At 43.7% G+C, this 16,353-nt stretch overlaps 1 protein-coding gene across 6 annotated transcripts in view; it reads left to right on the forward strand.

The window, feature by feature from the left end:
- MKLN1 (muskelin 1) overlaps positions 1-16,353 on the forward strand; it is a 179,983-nt gene that overhangs the window by 124,353 nt on the left and 39,277 nt on the right. For 5 of the 6 annotated variants that reach the window (XM_073328850.2, XM_073328852.2, XM_073328855.2 and 2 more), the window contains 3 exons: positions 1,366-1,578; positions 3,136-3,357; positions 11,139-11,268. In XM_073328850.2, coding sequence (XP_073184951.1) covers positions 1,366-1,578; positions 3,136-3,357; positions 11,139-11,268 — 565 coding nt within the window. The remainder of the gene's footprint in view (positions 1-1,365; positions 1,579-3,135; positions 3,358-11,138; positions 11,269-16,353) is intronic. The other variant, XM_073328854.2, reaches the window with a different exon arrangement.

Here is a 16,353-nt window from a genome sequence, read left to right on the forward strand (position 1 = left end):
TTGCAGTACACTCCTTTTTTTTTTAAACACAATTTGAATTCTTGTCCTTGAAAACTCTAACATTAAGTCTCTTGGTTGAGGCCAACACTTAAGTTTTGTGATTATTAATTCTAAAATATACTGAGGCAGTTTCACGTTGTGTGCTAAGACTTCAGCAGTAGTTTTAGAACTATTTCTTGTCCTGATATTGTATAATTGTGATTTGTCTTATGAAATTTTAGATAAGATTTTATATAATGGACTAATTTTATTTACGCTGCTTGCTATGTCAAGTGTCCTAATTCCACCTCTGAATGAGGGATTCCCTAATTGTTTTTTATTAAAGTTGAGGTACATAAGATGCAGTTAGTTTTCTTCTGTAACTGATCTTTTAATAAGGGAAAGCTTATATAACACACACAATTCATGCGGGGCAGAGGATTTTTGTATATTTCAATAAAGGTAGATTTGTTACTGGCTTATTTTAATCCTGTCACACTACTACAGACTAAAACATCTCACTTTTTATTTGAGCTTGATTTTTTTCACTGCTCATGGAGGTTTCTGGGCTAAGCTTTCTTAGTTAAACCTCTGCGTATCAGTGCTGGCTCCTGACACTCACTCACTCTCATTTTGGGTCATTTGTACTTCTCACCTCCTAGCTTTTAGACTCTCCAGCTCTAATATTGAGCTTGTTGGAGAGCTATATTATTCAGTGTTTTTGTTTCTTTTTGTCAGAATGCTCTAATTACTCAAGGAACTCTTTCACATGCCCCACCAAACAGCTAAAATGGCTGACAAAAGCAAAATGTCTTAAGCTCTCACATCGCTTCCAGATGTTGTTCCAAGTGATTCAGAGCAAGCCAAGGTTAAGATCAAATAAACTGTTAGGCATTTTTTGCCCTTCCAGGTTATAGACTTTCTTCTTGTAAAATCTGATGTGAATAATAAAGTACATGAAACTTTGAATAAGACTTGGCACATCTTGGGATTCTGACAACTCTGTATATATACACACACAAACACATCACTTTTATGTGTACTCCTACATTGGAGTATGGAGTCACCTTATGGCTTATGCTCTGCGAAAGCAGAGTGGATACTTCATCTATTTTTAAACTTTCTTGTTTTCTCAACCAAGGATAGACATGTTGGTTGTTATGTCTTGCGTATGCAGGTTTGATTGTGTTCAGCCCTCTTGGTTGGATAGATTGCTGTAGGGAATATCACTGGGGATGGAAATAAAGAATTTTATGTATTCTCTAAAGCAGATTCTTTTATAAGGATATGTAATTGTTAAGTACTTATTTACCCTGACTGAGAAAATATCTGGGGCCCTAATGTATTGTGCCTATTAAAATGTTTTCTGACTTCCTTTTTTAATAGAATGGTCCTAGTGCCAGATCTTGTCACAAGATGTGCATCGATATTCAGCGAAGGCAAATCTACACACTGGGCCGTTATCTCGATTCCTCCGTGAGGAACAGTAAATCTCTGAAAAGTGATTTCTACCGCTATGACATTGACACCAACACATGGATGTTGCTAAGTGAAGACACTGCAGCAGATGGAGGTCCCAAGCTGGTGTTTGATCATCAGGTCAGGTGTAGAGAGAAACATTGAGTACACTTTTATTTCCTGGGCTTTGCTTAAAACATTTCTTACCATAGCCCATTACTAGAATTGAGAAGTGTTTCACCAGGTAATGCAACTAAAAAATATATTGGGAGAAATGGATAGGATGTATTTTTTAAAAACGTATGTTCCTAATTAACAATGTAAATGTTACAGTATAAAAAAACTACTCTTTTTTCAAGAACATGAAGTTATTTGTTTAGTATCTTGTAATCTCCTATAAAGATTAAGAAACAATGCAGCTATGTCTGGGAAAGCTCGTCTTGCACAGTGATGTCTTGTTAGTGAGTAACAGGTGCTCATCACTGGGATTGTGGAACCACAACCATATTGTAGCCAGTGTTGGGTGTTCCTGTGGACAACAATGCAAGAGACAATGGAGATATTGGAAAAAGGGCTTGGGTTTTGATCAAAATTTGGCCTACCTTTCATTTAAAAAGACTTGTGGGGTGGGGGGGGGTGTGTGCACGTGTGCGTGTGCATACACGTATATGCACTTCATAGGCATAGGAACTCATTATGGAATTGGCTGCCAGTTTTCCTTTGGAATATTGTACCTTGCAGAATTCAAATTAAAATTGAATTGATACTTTTTTGCTACTTTTTGTGCCAACCTGTGCTGAGGAGCCACGGAATGTTTTTGTAATTCCATCTGTCCTCCTTCCTTGCGTCTCTTGCTTTTTCCTACTTTTTTGTAACTCCGTTTGTTTCATATCTGAAATAAGTTTTTTGGAGACAGGGATCACATTGTCATCTTTGTACTGAGAGGCACTGTTTGGGTGCTGTAGAATACAGTTATGTTTCAAGCTTTAGAGATTGTTTAATAACAGTACATATCCCTTAATGTCTCTATTGCCATAAGACCTAGAGACCTTACAAGGTCAGGGCCCTGTTTTAGAAATAACAGGTAGATAAGACAAATAGGTAGGCTGCTGGAGGAAGAGGGGCAGAGCTGAGCATGGGGTAACAAAAATCATAGGCTGTTTTAATCCTAGTTGTGTGTACAGTCCTTGGCCAGTCATCAGTAATCCTGATTCCCCCGCCTCGCCGTTATCAGATGGTAGCTTTTAGTATATGTTATAACAGGTTATTGCAAACAGAGTAAAAAAGCAAGCCACTGACTTCTTCATTTTTACTCTGCTACATAAAATTTTGAATATGCTATTGAATACTCAGAGGTGATCAAAGTGCAGTCTGTGGTTGCCCTCATCTTACACAGATGGGGAGAATGGAGACACTAGACCCTGGCATGCAGTATTGCTTCATGTGCGCAGCCAAGCCACATTGTAAACTGGGGGCCAGTAATCTCTGTGCACTGCATCTGTATTACACATGGAGTTAACTGTAAACTGCTTCATTTACTACAGATTAAGGAAGGAGGATGTGCTGATATTAACTCATGCTGAATACTGCTGGTCTGCTGGTTACCTCAATGAGCTAAGGGTTTTTATTGGCTGATATGAAATATTAATGTATTCTTGATTAAACTAATGTAGTTTGTATATCTCCTGCTTCCTACAGATGTGTATGGATTCAGAAAAACACATGATCTATACGTTTGGAGGTAGGATTTTGACATGTAATGGCAGTGTAGATGACAGCAGAGCCAGTGAACCTCAATTTAGTGGATTGTTTGCTTTTGACTGTCAATGTCAGACGTGGAAACTGTTGAGAGAAGATTCGTGTAATGCTGGACCTGAGGACATCCAATCCAGGATAGGACACTGCATGTTATTCCATTCGGTAAGAGTTCACTTTGGATTTTAAGTCATAATGCCTGATTTTCGGGGGTGATACCTGTTTAACTTCACTGAGCACATGAATCTTTCTTCAGATTAGTCTTTTGGGTGAGAAGTAAAACAGATATTCGCCACTTATAATTAATAACACTGGCACTGTTTGTAGGAGACAGTGGTAGTAATGTATGTTTTTGTATACTTTAAAATTCACCTTGTGATTTAGTTGGAAATGGTAGTCATCATCTGAACTGACTGCAGTCGTGCGCTGCCATTAAACAACTGTTGCATTCCCCCCTCTCCCTCCCCCTTCAGCGATGGTGCATTTCTGTGGAGTCTGAAGTGATCTTTGCTAAAAGTTGGTAAAGCATTTTGGGATCCTTTGGCCTGATAGATGATGCATATTGTTAATGGAAGCAGTTGGTGACTTGCAGATTATATCCATGTGTTTGAGTGTATTGAGAAAGTAAGGGCCTGATTGTCAAAAGTGTTCAGTACCCAGCAGCTTCTGTTCTTGAAAGGTGCTACCGGGTGCCGAATACTCTTTTAAGTCGGGTTACTTCCTAAATTCCAAGGCCAGGAGGGACCACTGTGATCATCTAGTGTGACCTCCTGTGTAACACAGGCCATAGAATGTCCGTGAATTAATTCCTGTTTGAGTTAAAGCTATCTTTAAGAAAAACATTCCAGCTATGATTGAAAAATTGCCAAAGTTGGAGAGTCTGCCACAATCTTTGTTCCAATGGCTAATTACCTTCACTATTAAAAATGTGTGCACTATCTCCAGGCTGAATTTGTCTAGCATTGACTTCCAGCCATTGGATCTTGTTATACATTTGTCTGCTAGGTTGAAAAGTCCATTATAAAATTTTTGTTCCCCATGTAGCTACTTATAAAGTCCGCTCTTAACCTTCTCTTTGTTAAATTCAAGCAGCTCAGTCTCTTTAGCTTATAACTATAAGGCATGTTCTTTAATCTTTTAATCATTCTCATGGCTCTTCTCTGAACCCCTACATCTTTATCAACATCGTTCTTGGATTGTGGGTACCAGAACTGGTTACAGTATTTATTTAGGGGCTTAAATGTGATCAGAGCTTTTTGAAAATCTCCCCTCCATTGTGGGTACTGAGGATTTTCAAAAATGTGTCCTTAAATGCCTAACAGCTATAGGTTTATCTAAGAATTTTGGTGACAATATGAACTTTGATTGAAGTGTGGTTTTTACATATCCCAGGCCTCTGAGATTAGAGTTTCACAGTATGTATAGTTTAGTAGTACATTTTTCACTGTCTTAATACTGCCAACTGAAAACATAATTTAAATTGCAGTCATTTATTATGTTCGTATTTTGGTCCCGTAGGAATTCCTATCTCTCTTCATTTAGTAGAAGATACTTTTTTCAAAGTTCCACTTTGTTTCAAATTGCCTTCTAAAGATTTAGAAAAACTGTTAATTTATTTCCACAAAATACTTTCAGGTAACTCTGTGAACTTGTGTATGTTTTGTGCTCACATACATTTTTGCACAAACCAGGGTGGATAAAAATCAGTGATTAAAAAAAAAAAATCTGATAAAATGCTTTTTGAGGGGAAAAAACCTATCTAAGGATAGATACATTATAGATCAAAGATCTCATCATGGAATAGGGATTATAAATTCTAATTCTATAGTATTGAGAATATTCATGTCATGTTTAAGAAACATTTTGTAAATGAGTTCCAATAGTTCATGGATTAGGGACCCAATTTTATGGGGTTCTAGTGTCTTCTATATAGATTATTTAGGTTAATCTTTCCATCTACCCAGTGGGACTCAGTGCTCAGTCTAGAAGATACCATCACAGATGCTTAGTTCTCAAACTGTGGATTTGTCTCCAGAGATAACATGCTTGTTAACAGCAAAAATGTTTCTTCGAGTGATTGCTCATGTGTATTCCACAATATGTTTGTATGTGCTCGCCACGTGCACCAGTGCCAGAAGTTTTTCCCCAGCAGTACTCGTAGTGGGGAGCGCCTCCCGTGACCCCTGGAGTGGCAGTTACCTGACGCGGTATAAGGGGAGCTGCACGCTCCCCACTACCCTCAGTTCCTTCTTGCCGCCAGTAAAGGTGTCGGAACTGCTTTGCTCCAGTTTTGCTGTAGCTCATCCCCCGGAACTGTTGGTTCGTTCAGTGTTAGTACCTGTAGTTAGTTAGCCATTTAGTTAGTCGGTGAGCCCGGGCCGGGGTACGCTGTGTGGCTCTTGTAGGTGTTCTTTGCCAAGAAGTGACCTGCATGCAGACTGCTTGCGCTGTTTGGGAGAAACCCATATCAGCAAAAGGTGCAAGATTTGCAAGTCATTTAAGTCTGACCAAAAGAGAGAGGGACATTAGGCTTTGAGCCATCCTGATAGTCGGCGCTGACCTCGACTCTGGCACGGCGCTCGAAACCAGTACCTGGCGCGGTGTCGGTACGCGGCGACCCTCCGATGCCATCGACCAGTTGGCGCTGCTCCCCATCCACAGGTCATGTCAAGAGGGCCAGGAAGACTCCCTCTTTACAGCGGCACTGAGGGAAGTCTGGGACAGAGGCTAGGCCCATGTCGGGTAGTCCTCGGGCCCCAGGCCTCCAACTCACGTTGAGCTGAGTAGCCCGGCCCCTTTGGAACAGACCTGCCCGGATGCCATCCACACCTGAAGCCCTACAGGTGGCCCGGGACGTTATGTCCATGCCAGTGCCCGGAGTGCCGCCTACGTCAGCCCCATGCTCCAGAGGCAAGCCGCTGTTGGGATCTCTGCAGTCGCCTCTGGCCCAGTACCGGTCGAGGGAGTGTTCCCAACGCCGTTCACAACCCGGCAGCTGCTCGGGGCAGAGTTCATGTGGATCGCCCTAAACGCTGACCAGGCTGTCTGGCTGGGTTCCAGCCGGCCAGGACTCTTGGTACCGCTCATCCTCAAGGAGCGAATATTGACAGGACCGTGACGGGCGTTGCTAATGGTCCTTGTCTCGGCGAGGGTACTCCAGTTGGTCATGGCACGGTCGTTGATGCTGTTCCCGCTCGGACTCCCACTCCAAGTCTCTGCCAAGGCATCACAGCCCCGGGCATCAGTCGCCGCCATCTTGCCGTCCCAGGTCCGCCTGTCTAGGCCGTTTGCGGATTAGCTGTTACTGTCGGTACCGGTCCTCCACGTCAAGATCGTGGCCCTGTGGCTGTCCTAGATCCTGGCACTGCTGCTCCTCCCGGTCCAGAGACAGCAGGAGATATTACACCAGCCCGGTCTCCATTTGTAGCTGTCCTTCAATGGGCTGGGCTAGGCTAGCCAACCTGAACAGACGGCCCCGCCGGTGCCACAGCAGGTGCAGTGGCACTAAGTGTTGTGGCCGGCCCAGTGGTATCAGTGGGCACCGTGGCCTCCAGTGAGCCCCTGGTGGGAGCTCGCTTGGTGCCCGGAGCAATGGAAAGCACCGGCGGCCTCCCTCTCCAGACCCCCAAGAAAGGAGTTGGTGGGACATACGTCCTCGGCACCGTGCCCAGAGTCCAACCAGATGGTGGACCCTCCGGTGTCGACCAATACCCAGAGCACCGCACCGGCCTCTTTGCCCCTCCCAGAGGAGGTGATTGCGGTTCCACCCTCAGGAAGACTTCAGGGCCCACCAAGAACTCTTAAAGAGGGTGGCAGCAAGCTTCCACCTCCAAGCAGAGGAGATGGAGGAGCCCTCAGACTTTGTTTGACGTGTTGTCCCCATCGGCACTGGGTAGGGTGGCCTTGTGTCTCCATGAAGGGATGGCTAAGATTTCAGATGCCCTGTGGCAAACACCAGCCTCGTTGGCCCCCATCTCTAAAAAGGTGGAATGCAAGTACTTTGTACCCACTGTAGGGCATGAGTACCTGTATATCCACCCGGCGCCCAACTCCCTGGTGGTCGAGTTGGTCAACCACAGGGAACGGCAGGGTCAGCCAGCCCCGACCCCAAAGAACCTCGGAAACTGGACTCTTTCAAAAGGAAAATTTATTAGTCTTCGAGCTTTTAGTTACGAGAGGCAAACCATCAGGCTCTCCTGGGCTGGTATGAACTCAATCTGTGGGGCTCCCTGCCCAAGTTTGAGGACTCCCTCCAGGAGCGCGATAGGAAGGAGTTCCAGGCGCTAGTGGAGGAAGGGGCAACGGCCGCTAGGGCGTCCCTGCAGGCAGCCTCGGATGCTGCAGACACTGCCGCATGATCAGTGGCCTCCATGGTGTCCATGAGACAGGCGTCATGGCTCCTGCTCTCTGGGCTGTCCAGCAAGGCACAGTCTTCCATGCAGGATCTCCCATTCGATGGGAAGGCTCTGTTCGCGGAGGAAACAGATACAAGGCTGCATGGCATGAAGGATTCCCACACAACTCTCCAGACTCTGGGCCTCTGTGTCCTGGCTTCAGTAAAACCTAAGTTCAAGCCGCAGCAGACTCCCACCCAGGCTGCCCTACTGAAGTATGAGGCCGCGCATAAGAAGAAGCGGGACTATAAGAGACGCTCTCAGAGGCAGTCTCAGCCTGTCCCCCAGTCTGGGCCCTCCAAGGGCAAGCTGGTGGGGAAAAGGCTTTTTTACGGGACGCTCGGGGGCACCCCGCTAGTCCTCACTAGTCAACCCCCAATAAAGCTACCCTTCTCCAACAGGTTGTGTGCTTTCCTCCCGGAATGGTTAAGGCTAACCTCAGACCCATGGGTCCTCAACACCATCTCCCGGGGTTACACCCTCTAGTTTGCTTCCTCCCCGCTGAACCAGCCCGCACCCCCATCCCTCTTGGGGGACCCCTCGCATGAAGCTCTGCTCGAGCAGGAGGTGGGGCGGCTCCCTGGACTAGGAGCGATAGAGGCGGTGCCTGAAGTGTTCATGGGCAAGGGATATTACTCCCGTTATTTCCTTATCCCGAAGGCCAAAAGGGGGCTCAGGCCCATCCTGGACCTCTGAGGTCTGAACCAGTACATGGTGAAACTCAAGTTCCGCAAGGTCTCCCTGGTCTCCATCATCCCCTCCCTGGATCCAGGGTCTGGTACGCTGTTCTCGATCTACAGGATGCGTACTTCCATATGCGTAAATCCACATATTCGAGGGGCACAGGCGCTTCCTCCCTTTCACGGTGGGGCAGAATCATTACCAATTCACGGTCCTCCTGTTTGGTCTGTCCACTGCCCGCAGGGTGTTTACAAAATGCATGTCAGTGGTAGCGGTCTACCTCAGATGGTGGGGGGGGTCCAGATATTTCCCTGTCTGGACGATTGGCTTGTCAAGGGCACCTCCTGGTCACAGGTGAGGGATCATGTGGCATTCCTTCTGTCCACGTGCACTGCCTTGGGCCTGTTGATAACACCAAGTCCACGTTAGTCCCGGTCCAACGCATAGAGTTTATCACGGCGCTTCTAGACGCAGTGTCGGCCAGGGCCTCTCTCCCGCCAAACAGATTCAAGACCCTGAAAGGTCTCATTGACTTGGTCATAAGGTTCCTGGTGACAACAGCCAGGGTTTGCCTGCAACTTTTGGGTCACATGTCAGTGTGCACGTACGTGGTCCGTCACGCCAGACTCAGGATGAGGCCCCTCCAGCTCTGGTTGGCCTCGAAGTTCTCCCAGGCCACGGACAGGATGGACGAGGTCTTCACCGTGCCTGACTCTGTGATTCCCCTCCCTACAGTGGTGGTCCACCCCAAACAACATGCTCTAAGGGGTTCCGTTCAGGGACAGGGCCCCGTTGTTGGAGCTGGTGTCTGATGCGTTGGACCTAGGTTGTGGGACTCGTGGGGAGCTTTAAGACCCAAGGCCTGTGGTCGGCTCAAGACCTGATCCTACATATAAACGTCAAGGAGCTCAGGGCGGTGCGGCTGGCATGCATGTCCTTTATGTAGAAATTCATGATTAAATCGAGTCTTTCTGACTAGTCATTTAAATCAAATCCACCCTAGCACAAACTCCAGCTTATGGACATTTTAGACCATTGTCTGTTCAAAAAATTATTTGAAAAAGAGCAAAAGCAGGGTACCTATATGGAGGGACTTAATTAGTCATGGTTGGGGGAAAAAACAACATAAAACTGATATATTTGACTAGTCATTTCTGTCCATTTTGTGTCTAATGAATACATTTGTATTTGGATTACTTTTCTCTCTCGTGATCCAGTTTTTCTTTTGGTTTCTGTAGTGAAGTCATGATCTTGTGTATTTAACTATGAGACTGTTTACCGTGGAGAATGATTATATTGCAAGTACAGCATTGCAGCTTTACTGCCTGTTCGAACAGGGTCATAGTAGTTAAACATGGAAAAATTCCTACTAGATCACTTCATTGCTGATCTAATATTTATTGGTAGGATCCAATATTGCTGACCTCTATGTGCAGAACTTGTAATTCAAGAGAGTTACACGCACGCTGGGCTTTCAGGATCTGACCCTGGATCTGAGTTGTGACGCAGTGAGCGTAACAAGATCCAGTCGGTGGAAGTTGAAGTTAAATAAAATGAACCTTAAAATAAAATGTTGTTTCTTAGCAGTGAGGATAAACTAAATATTGCAGCATCTTACCAAGGGAGACAGTGGACTCCTCGCTGATGTCATTAAAATGAGATTAGAGATATTTGTAAAAGAGATGCCTTAGTCCAGCTTCGGGTTGTGTGCTTGTGGTGAAGCCTTCTGGCCTTGGGATCTGCAAAACCCTCCTGTTCATCACCTTCCTTCATGGGCCTGGGAGAGAATAGGGTTGTACACATCGCCCTCCGCATGGTCATAACACTTGCAGCTCTACATTCAGACCATAAACATGGTTTATTGTCATGGTTTAGGGCTTCAGCTGGTCACCTGCAGGGGTCCACAAGGAATTTTTATTCCCAATACAATTGGCCAGAAATATTCTGGTTTTTTTTATCTTGCTCTGTGGCATCAGAGATGGGCCATAGCTGAAGACAGGATACCATGTGGGGTGGACCAGTTCTTTGAAGTGATACCGTGAATCCTCTTTCTTAGATGACTGATTAGTGAATCTTGCTCTCATGCTCAGGGTCAAACCTCCATAGTTGGAGTTTGGGAAGGAATTTTCTCCAGGTCAGACTGGCAGGAACCCTGGTTGTTTTTTTTCATCATCTTTTACAGTGTGGGGAATTGCCTGCTCAGATCATGGCGCGTATCACACCAAGTCAATTCCCTGCCTTTGCAAGGTCATGGACACTAATGGCACTTTAGTCTTGTGTTCATTGCCTGTGGCACAGCATGTTCTATTGAGGACTGAAATGCTTTAGTTAAATAATTGGGCTAAATATAGGGGTAAAGGGCTAAAATGTAACGGCCTGTGATAGACAAGAGGTCAGACTAGGTGATGTTATGGTCCCTTCTGGTTTTAGGGCTTATAGTTTCATAGAGCTTATTTAAACAAATGTCTTCATAGTTTACCCATGTCATCAAAACAACATAAAAAGCTGAAAGATGAGTGGATTTGTAAGCATAGTATGTTTGAAAGGTTCCCCCAGTAAATGTTTCTTTTAAGAGCAAACTGTTTGCCAAATTAAATCAACTGCTTTATCTGGGGAAATCTTTGGCGGGGGGCAGGAATAAAAATATATTGTGAACACAATTTTAATTTTTTTTGTACATTTCCTATATGCCCAAATAGCCAAACTAATGTAAACAATTCTCCCTTCTCCAGCTAAAAATGTGCCTGAACTATTGCTTGTTTCCATGATTCGTTGATGTTTCTGCAAATGCTCACTGAACGCTGGTGGGCTAAGAATTTGTTTTCTAGAGCACAGTTCAAAAGTTAAGCATCTGCTTTCCTTCCTCTCCAGAAAAATCGCTGTTTATATGTATTTGGTGGGCAGAGATCGAAGACTTATTTGAATGATTTCTTCAGCTATGATGTTGACAGCGATCACGTGGATATCATATCAGATGGCACCAAGAAAGATTCAGGAATGGGTAAGAGCTTCACTGTATAATTTTGTTTTGTTGGTATAGATGAAAGACTTAAGGTATATAGCAGCAGATAAGACCTCAGTGACGCAGGAGAGAGGTTGTGGTCCTGTTAGATCACAATGGCTTGTTAACAATGACATTCAACTAGAGCTTGCACTCCCTTGCCCACTCTGTACCTGTTAGTTAAATAAATGGCTGACTTCATTCTCCAGAGCTGTCAATTTGACATCTTCACCAGTACTATTTTTAAGGCTTACAAGTAAATCACAATTTGTTAGGTTTTACCATTCACCACAGTCTTGATGGCCTTCTAGCTATGTGACTTATTATTTCCCTCGTTCTGGCAGATGATCAATGCTCATCTTGCAGCCTATAAAAATGGAATCTTAGCAAAGTATTTGCTAAAATATTTTGTCCCAATCTCTGGCAAATACTGAAAACAAAAGTCCTACATGTAGTTTGTTCCTTAAACCAATGCAGTGTAATACCACCTTATTTTTACAGGTTTCAGAGTAACAGCCGTGTTAGTCTGTATTCGCAAAAAGAAAAGGAGTACTTGTGGCACCTTAGAGACTAACCAATTTATTTGAGCATGAGCTTTCGTGAGCTACAGCTCACTTCATCGGATGCATACCGTGGAAACTGCAGCAGACTTTATATATACACAGAGAATATGAAACAATACCTCCTCCCACCCCACTGTCCTGCTGGTAATAGCTTATCTAAAGTGATCATCAGGTGGGCCATTTCCAGCACAAATCCAGGTTTTCTCACCCTCCACCCCCCCACACAAATTCACTCTCCTGCTGGTGATAGCCCATCCAAAGTGACAACTCTTTACACAATGTGCATGATGATCAAGTTGGGCTATTTCCTGCACAAATCCAGGTTTTCTCACATCCCCCCCACCCCCATACACACACAAACTCACTCTCCTGCTGGTAATAGCTCATCCAAACTGACCACTCTCCAAGTTTAAATCCAAGTTAAACCAGAACATCTGGGGGGGGGGGGGGTAGGAAAAAACAAGAGGAAACAGGCTACCTTGCATAATGACTTAGCCACTCCCAGTTTCTGCTCGTTCACCTGCACATCCACCAATGTGATATATGCCATCATGTGCCAGCAATGCCCCTCTGCCATGTACATTGGTCAAACTGGACAGTCTCTACGTAAAAGAATAAATGGACACAAATCAGATGTCAAGAATTATAACATTCATAAACCAGTCGGAGAACACTTCAATCTCTCTGGTCACGCAATCACAGACATGAAGGTCGCTATCTTAAAACAAAAAAACTTCAAATCCAGACTCCAGCGAGAAACTGCTGAATTGGAATTCATTTGCAAATTGGATACTATTAATTTAGGCTTAAATAGAGACTTGGAATGGCTAAGTCATTATGCAAGGTAGCCTGTTTCCTCTTGTTTTTTCCTACCCCCCCCCCCCCCCCAGATGTTCTGGTTTAACTTGGATTTAAACTTGGAGAGTGGTCAGTTTGGATGAGCTATTACCAGCAGGAGAGTGAGTTTGTGTGTGTATGGGGGTGGGGGGGATGTGAGAAAACCTGGATTTGTGCAGGAAATAGCCCAACTTGATTATCATGCACATTGTGTAAAGAGTTGTCACTTTGGATGGGCTATCACCAGCAGGAGAGTGAATTTGTGTGGGGGGGTGGAGGGTGAGAAAACCTGGATTTGTGCTGGAAATGGCCCACCTGATGATCACTTTAGATAAGCTATTACCAGCAGGACAGTGGGGTGGGAGGAGGTATTGTTTCATATTCTCTGTGTATATATAAAGTCTGCTGCAGTTTCCACGGTATGCATCCGATGAAGTGAGCTGTAGCTCACGAAAGCTCATGCTCAAATAAATTGGTTAGTCTCTAAGGTGCCACAAGTACTCCTTTTCTTATTTTTTACAGCGTCTTTCAAACAAGGAATGTTCCAAAACAGTAAAGAGTCTCTCTTCCAGTTCAGGATTTGAGGAATATATAAAGTCAGCCAAGACAAGAAATGAGCTGTAGAATTGATGAGGCAGAGTTATAGGGAAGGTATTCCAGATGACACAAGCTGCTCAATAGTAACCAGCTTCTGTAATGGGACAGAACTTTTATGCTAAAGGAAATGAAGGGACTAAAGGAGTAGAGGAGAACAGGTTTGTGAGTTAGGCTGGGTCAAGTCTATGTAGAATTTGCCAAGGAGAATGAACAGTTTTGAACTGATCCGTAGAACAAATGGGAAGCAAATGGAATTGTGTGAGAATCAGTGGGTGATTTGATGCAGTTTTTCTCTGTTGAAAGGCAGGTAGAAGGTATTTTGGAATGGGGAGAAAGGGGTTTCAGGGAAGCCATAGGGGGGAAAAGTTGCAATTGTCTAGGCAAAAGGAAATTAAGGCCTAGATCAGGATTTCTTCAGAGGTGCAGTTGAGGCAGTGACTTACACATAGAGTGGCACTCCACACTCAATGCAGTTACTATTCCTGCCCATTGACATTAATGGAAAGGCTCCCACTGGCCTTAGTGAATTTTGCATTGGGGCCATTCTGCCTCATTAGCATTTTTTAGTAAGACTTCCTACGTAAGTCTTTCCTTAGTTTTTCTTTTTTCCTTCCCTTGACATTGGCAGAGAAATCCTGCAGTTCAAGTTTGTTTGAATGGATCATGTGGCTTGCAACCATCTCTATTATGATCTATAAAGAGAATAATTTTGGTTCTAAACCTTTGTCAAGAATGCCATGTTGACTGTATTGGGGGGTAGATGTTTTAGTCTGTATCCACAAAAACAACAAGGAGTCCGGTGGCACCTTAAAGGCTAACAGATTTATTTGGGCATAAGTTTTTTTGGGTAAAAAACCCATTTGAAGAAGTTTTTTCATGCAGTTGATAGATTTCCACTCTATGAAGAAGTGGGGTTTTTACCCACGAAAGCTTATGCCCAAATAAATCTGTTAGTCTTTAAGGTGCTACCAGACTCCTTGTTGTTTGTTATTGGCGGGTGCTTTCAGAAATACCTAAGAATGATTATTAGAGAAAGAAGGTGGGTGAGGTAATGTCTTTTTTTTTTTTTTTGATCAACTTCTGTTTGTGAGAGAGACAAGCTTACACAGAGCTCTGCTTCAGAAGAAGACCTGAAGTTGGTTCGGTAAAAGATATTATATCACTCACCACCTCTGTCTAATATTCGGGGACCAAAACAGCTACAACAACAGAACATGCAAGAATGATTATAACAGAATCAGCAACACTGTAATCATTTTTTATCTTCTCAGTCTGACACTTACTTTCCCCTCTATGGTAAAGTTACAAAATTGCTGATGTACATTTCCCTTTTTACGAAGGAAGGGAGAAATTTTCTGTATGTGCACAAACTGTGTTAAAGTATATAAACACCAGTTTGGCCTTCCTTGCCAAGTAAAGGAAGGGCCATAACTCTCTAGAGCTAGTGCCTGTTGTTTCATTGTGAAATTCCCTGTCACATTCAACCCTCAGCAGGGAAGTTTAAAACTGTTGTTCTGCTGTGTGCCATTACATTTCTTTGAGACTATTGTGTATATTTGTAAGACTTTCTCATTTATGCAATTGGCTAATTTTGCCTTCTGTTTACTTATGAAAAACAAATCACGTTTAAAAACAAGCTTCCACCCCTTATTTTGATCACTTTTTTTTTAAAAGGCAAGTACATTGGTTATTGGTTATTTCAATCATAGACTCTCATAAGTTGCTGTTTGCTCACTTGGGTTAATTTGGTCATCTAAAGATTGAATAAATCTCCAAATAAGGGATAAAAGTTCATGATACTTTTCCTGCAAAGTGATTTTTTTTCTCTTCACTGTGTTCCTGGGGGAGATCCAGATTGCATTATGTTCACAATCTTATTTAAATGTTCTCTCTGTGCTTGGAGCTGCAGCGGATCCTTCTTCCCTCCCACCCCCTCTAAAAAGACATTGCCCACAGTTAAAAGGAAAGAATATCCTTTACTAGTCTGCTTGCACTTGGTTGTTGAGGGGAATTGTTTTGAAAATCTAAATGGCAACCATTTTAGTGTGTGTGTGTGGGGGGGTGCTTTTTAATGAACACCTGTGATGAGTTCAGAGTTTAGAAACCAGACTTGTCTTATGACTAGTGAGCACAATGAGCCACATTTCTCTGGCCAAGTATATTAATTGCACGTTTCAGTTAGTCAGACAAGTGAGAACATAATAATTAGCCCTCTTTCCCCCCTCCCTCCAGCCCCTTTAATGTTGAATAGCAGACTGTGACTAAATGACTCATTAGAAATCATTCATGAATAGATTTCCAGTTTGCTGTCCTCATGTCTGAGAAAGTAAATAAACAACTTTGAACATTTCCCTTGTTTGTGAAAGGAAATGTTAGAATTATTTGCTTTTAACAAGAACAGAAGAAAGGCCTATTATATTCGAAACCACAAATGCTGTCAGAATTATTTTGGTCAAAGAAAGCAAGTCTGGATTGGAGCCCCTTTAAGCATGTTTAGTAATGAGGCACTGGTTTAGTAAAAATAATTCTGTGACAGGCCACTTTAATATAAACTTGACCCATCCATTTAAATGTGGTTAAGAATGCTTATAGACTCATAGATATTAAGGTGAGAAGGGACCATTATAATCATCTAGTCTGATCTCCTACACAACGCAGGCCACAGAATCTCACCCACCCACTCCTGCAACAAACCTCTCACCTATGTCTGAGCTATTGAAGTCCTCAAATCACGGTTTAAAGACTTCAAGGTGCAGATAATCCTCCAGCAAATGACCCGTACCCCATGCTGCAGAGGAAGGCGAAAACCCCCCAGAACCGCTTTCAATCTGCCCTGGAGGAAAATTCCTTCCCGACCCCAAATATGGCGATTAGCTGAACCCTGAGCATGTGGGCAATATTCACCAGCCAGATACCCAGGAAAGAATTCTCTGTAGTAACTCAGATCCCACCGCATCTAACATCCCATCACAGGCCATTGGGCCTATTTAGCCTGAATAGTTCAAGATCAGTGAATTGCCAAAATCATGTTATCCCATCATACCTTCTCCTCCGTAAACTTATCTAGTTTAATCTTGAAGCCAGATAG

The sequence above is a fragment of the Lepidochelys kempii genome, chromosome 1 (genome assembly GCF_965140285.1).
Source record: "Lepidochelys kempii isolate rLepKem1 chromosome 1, rLepKem1.hap1, whole genome shotgun sequence".
Lineage (NCBI taxonomy): Eukaryota > Metazoa > Chordata > Testudines > Cheloniidae > Lepidochelys > Lepidochelys kempii.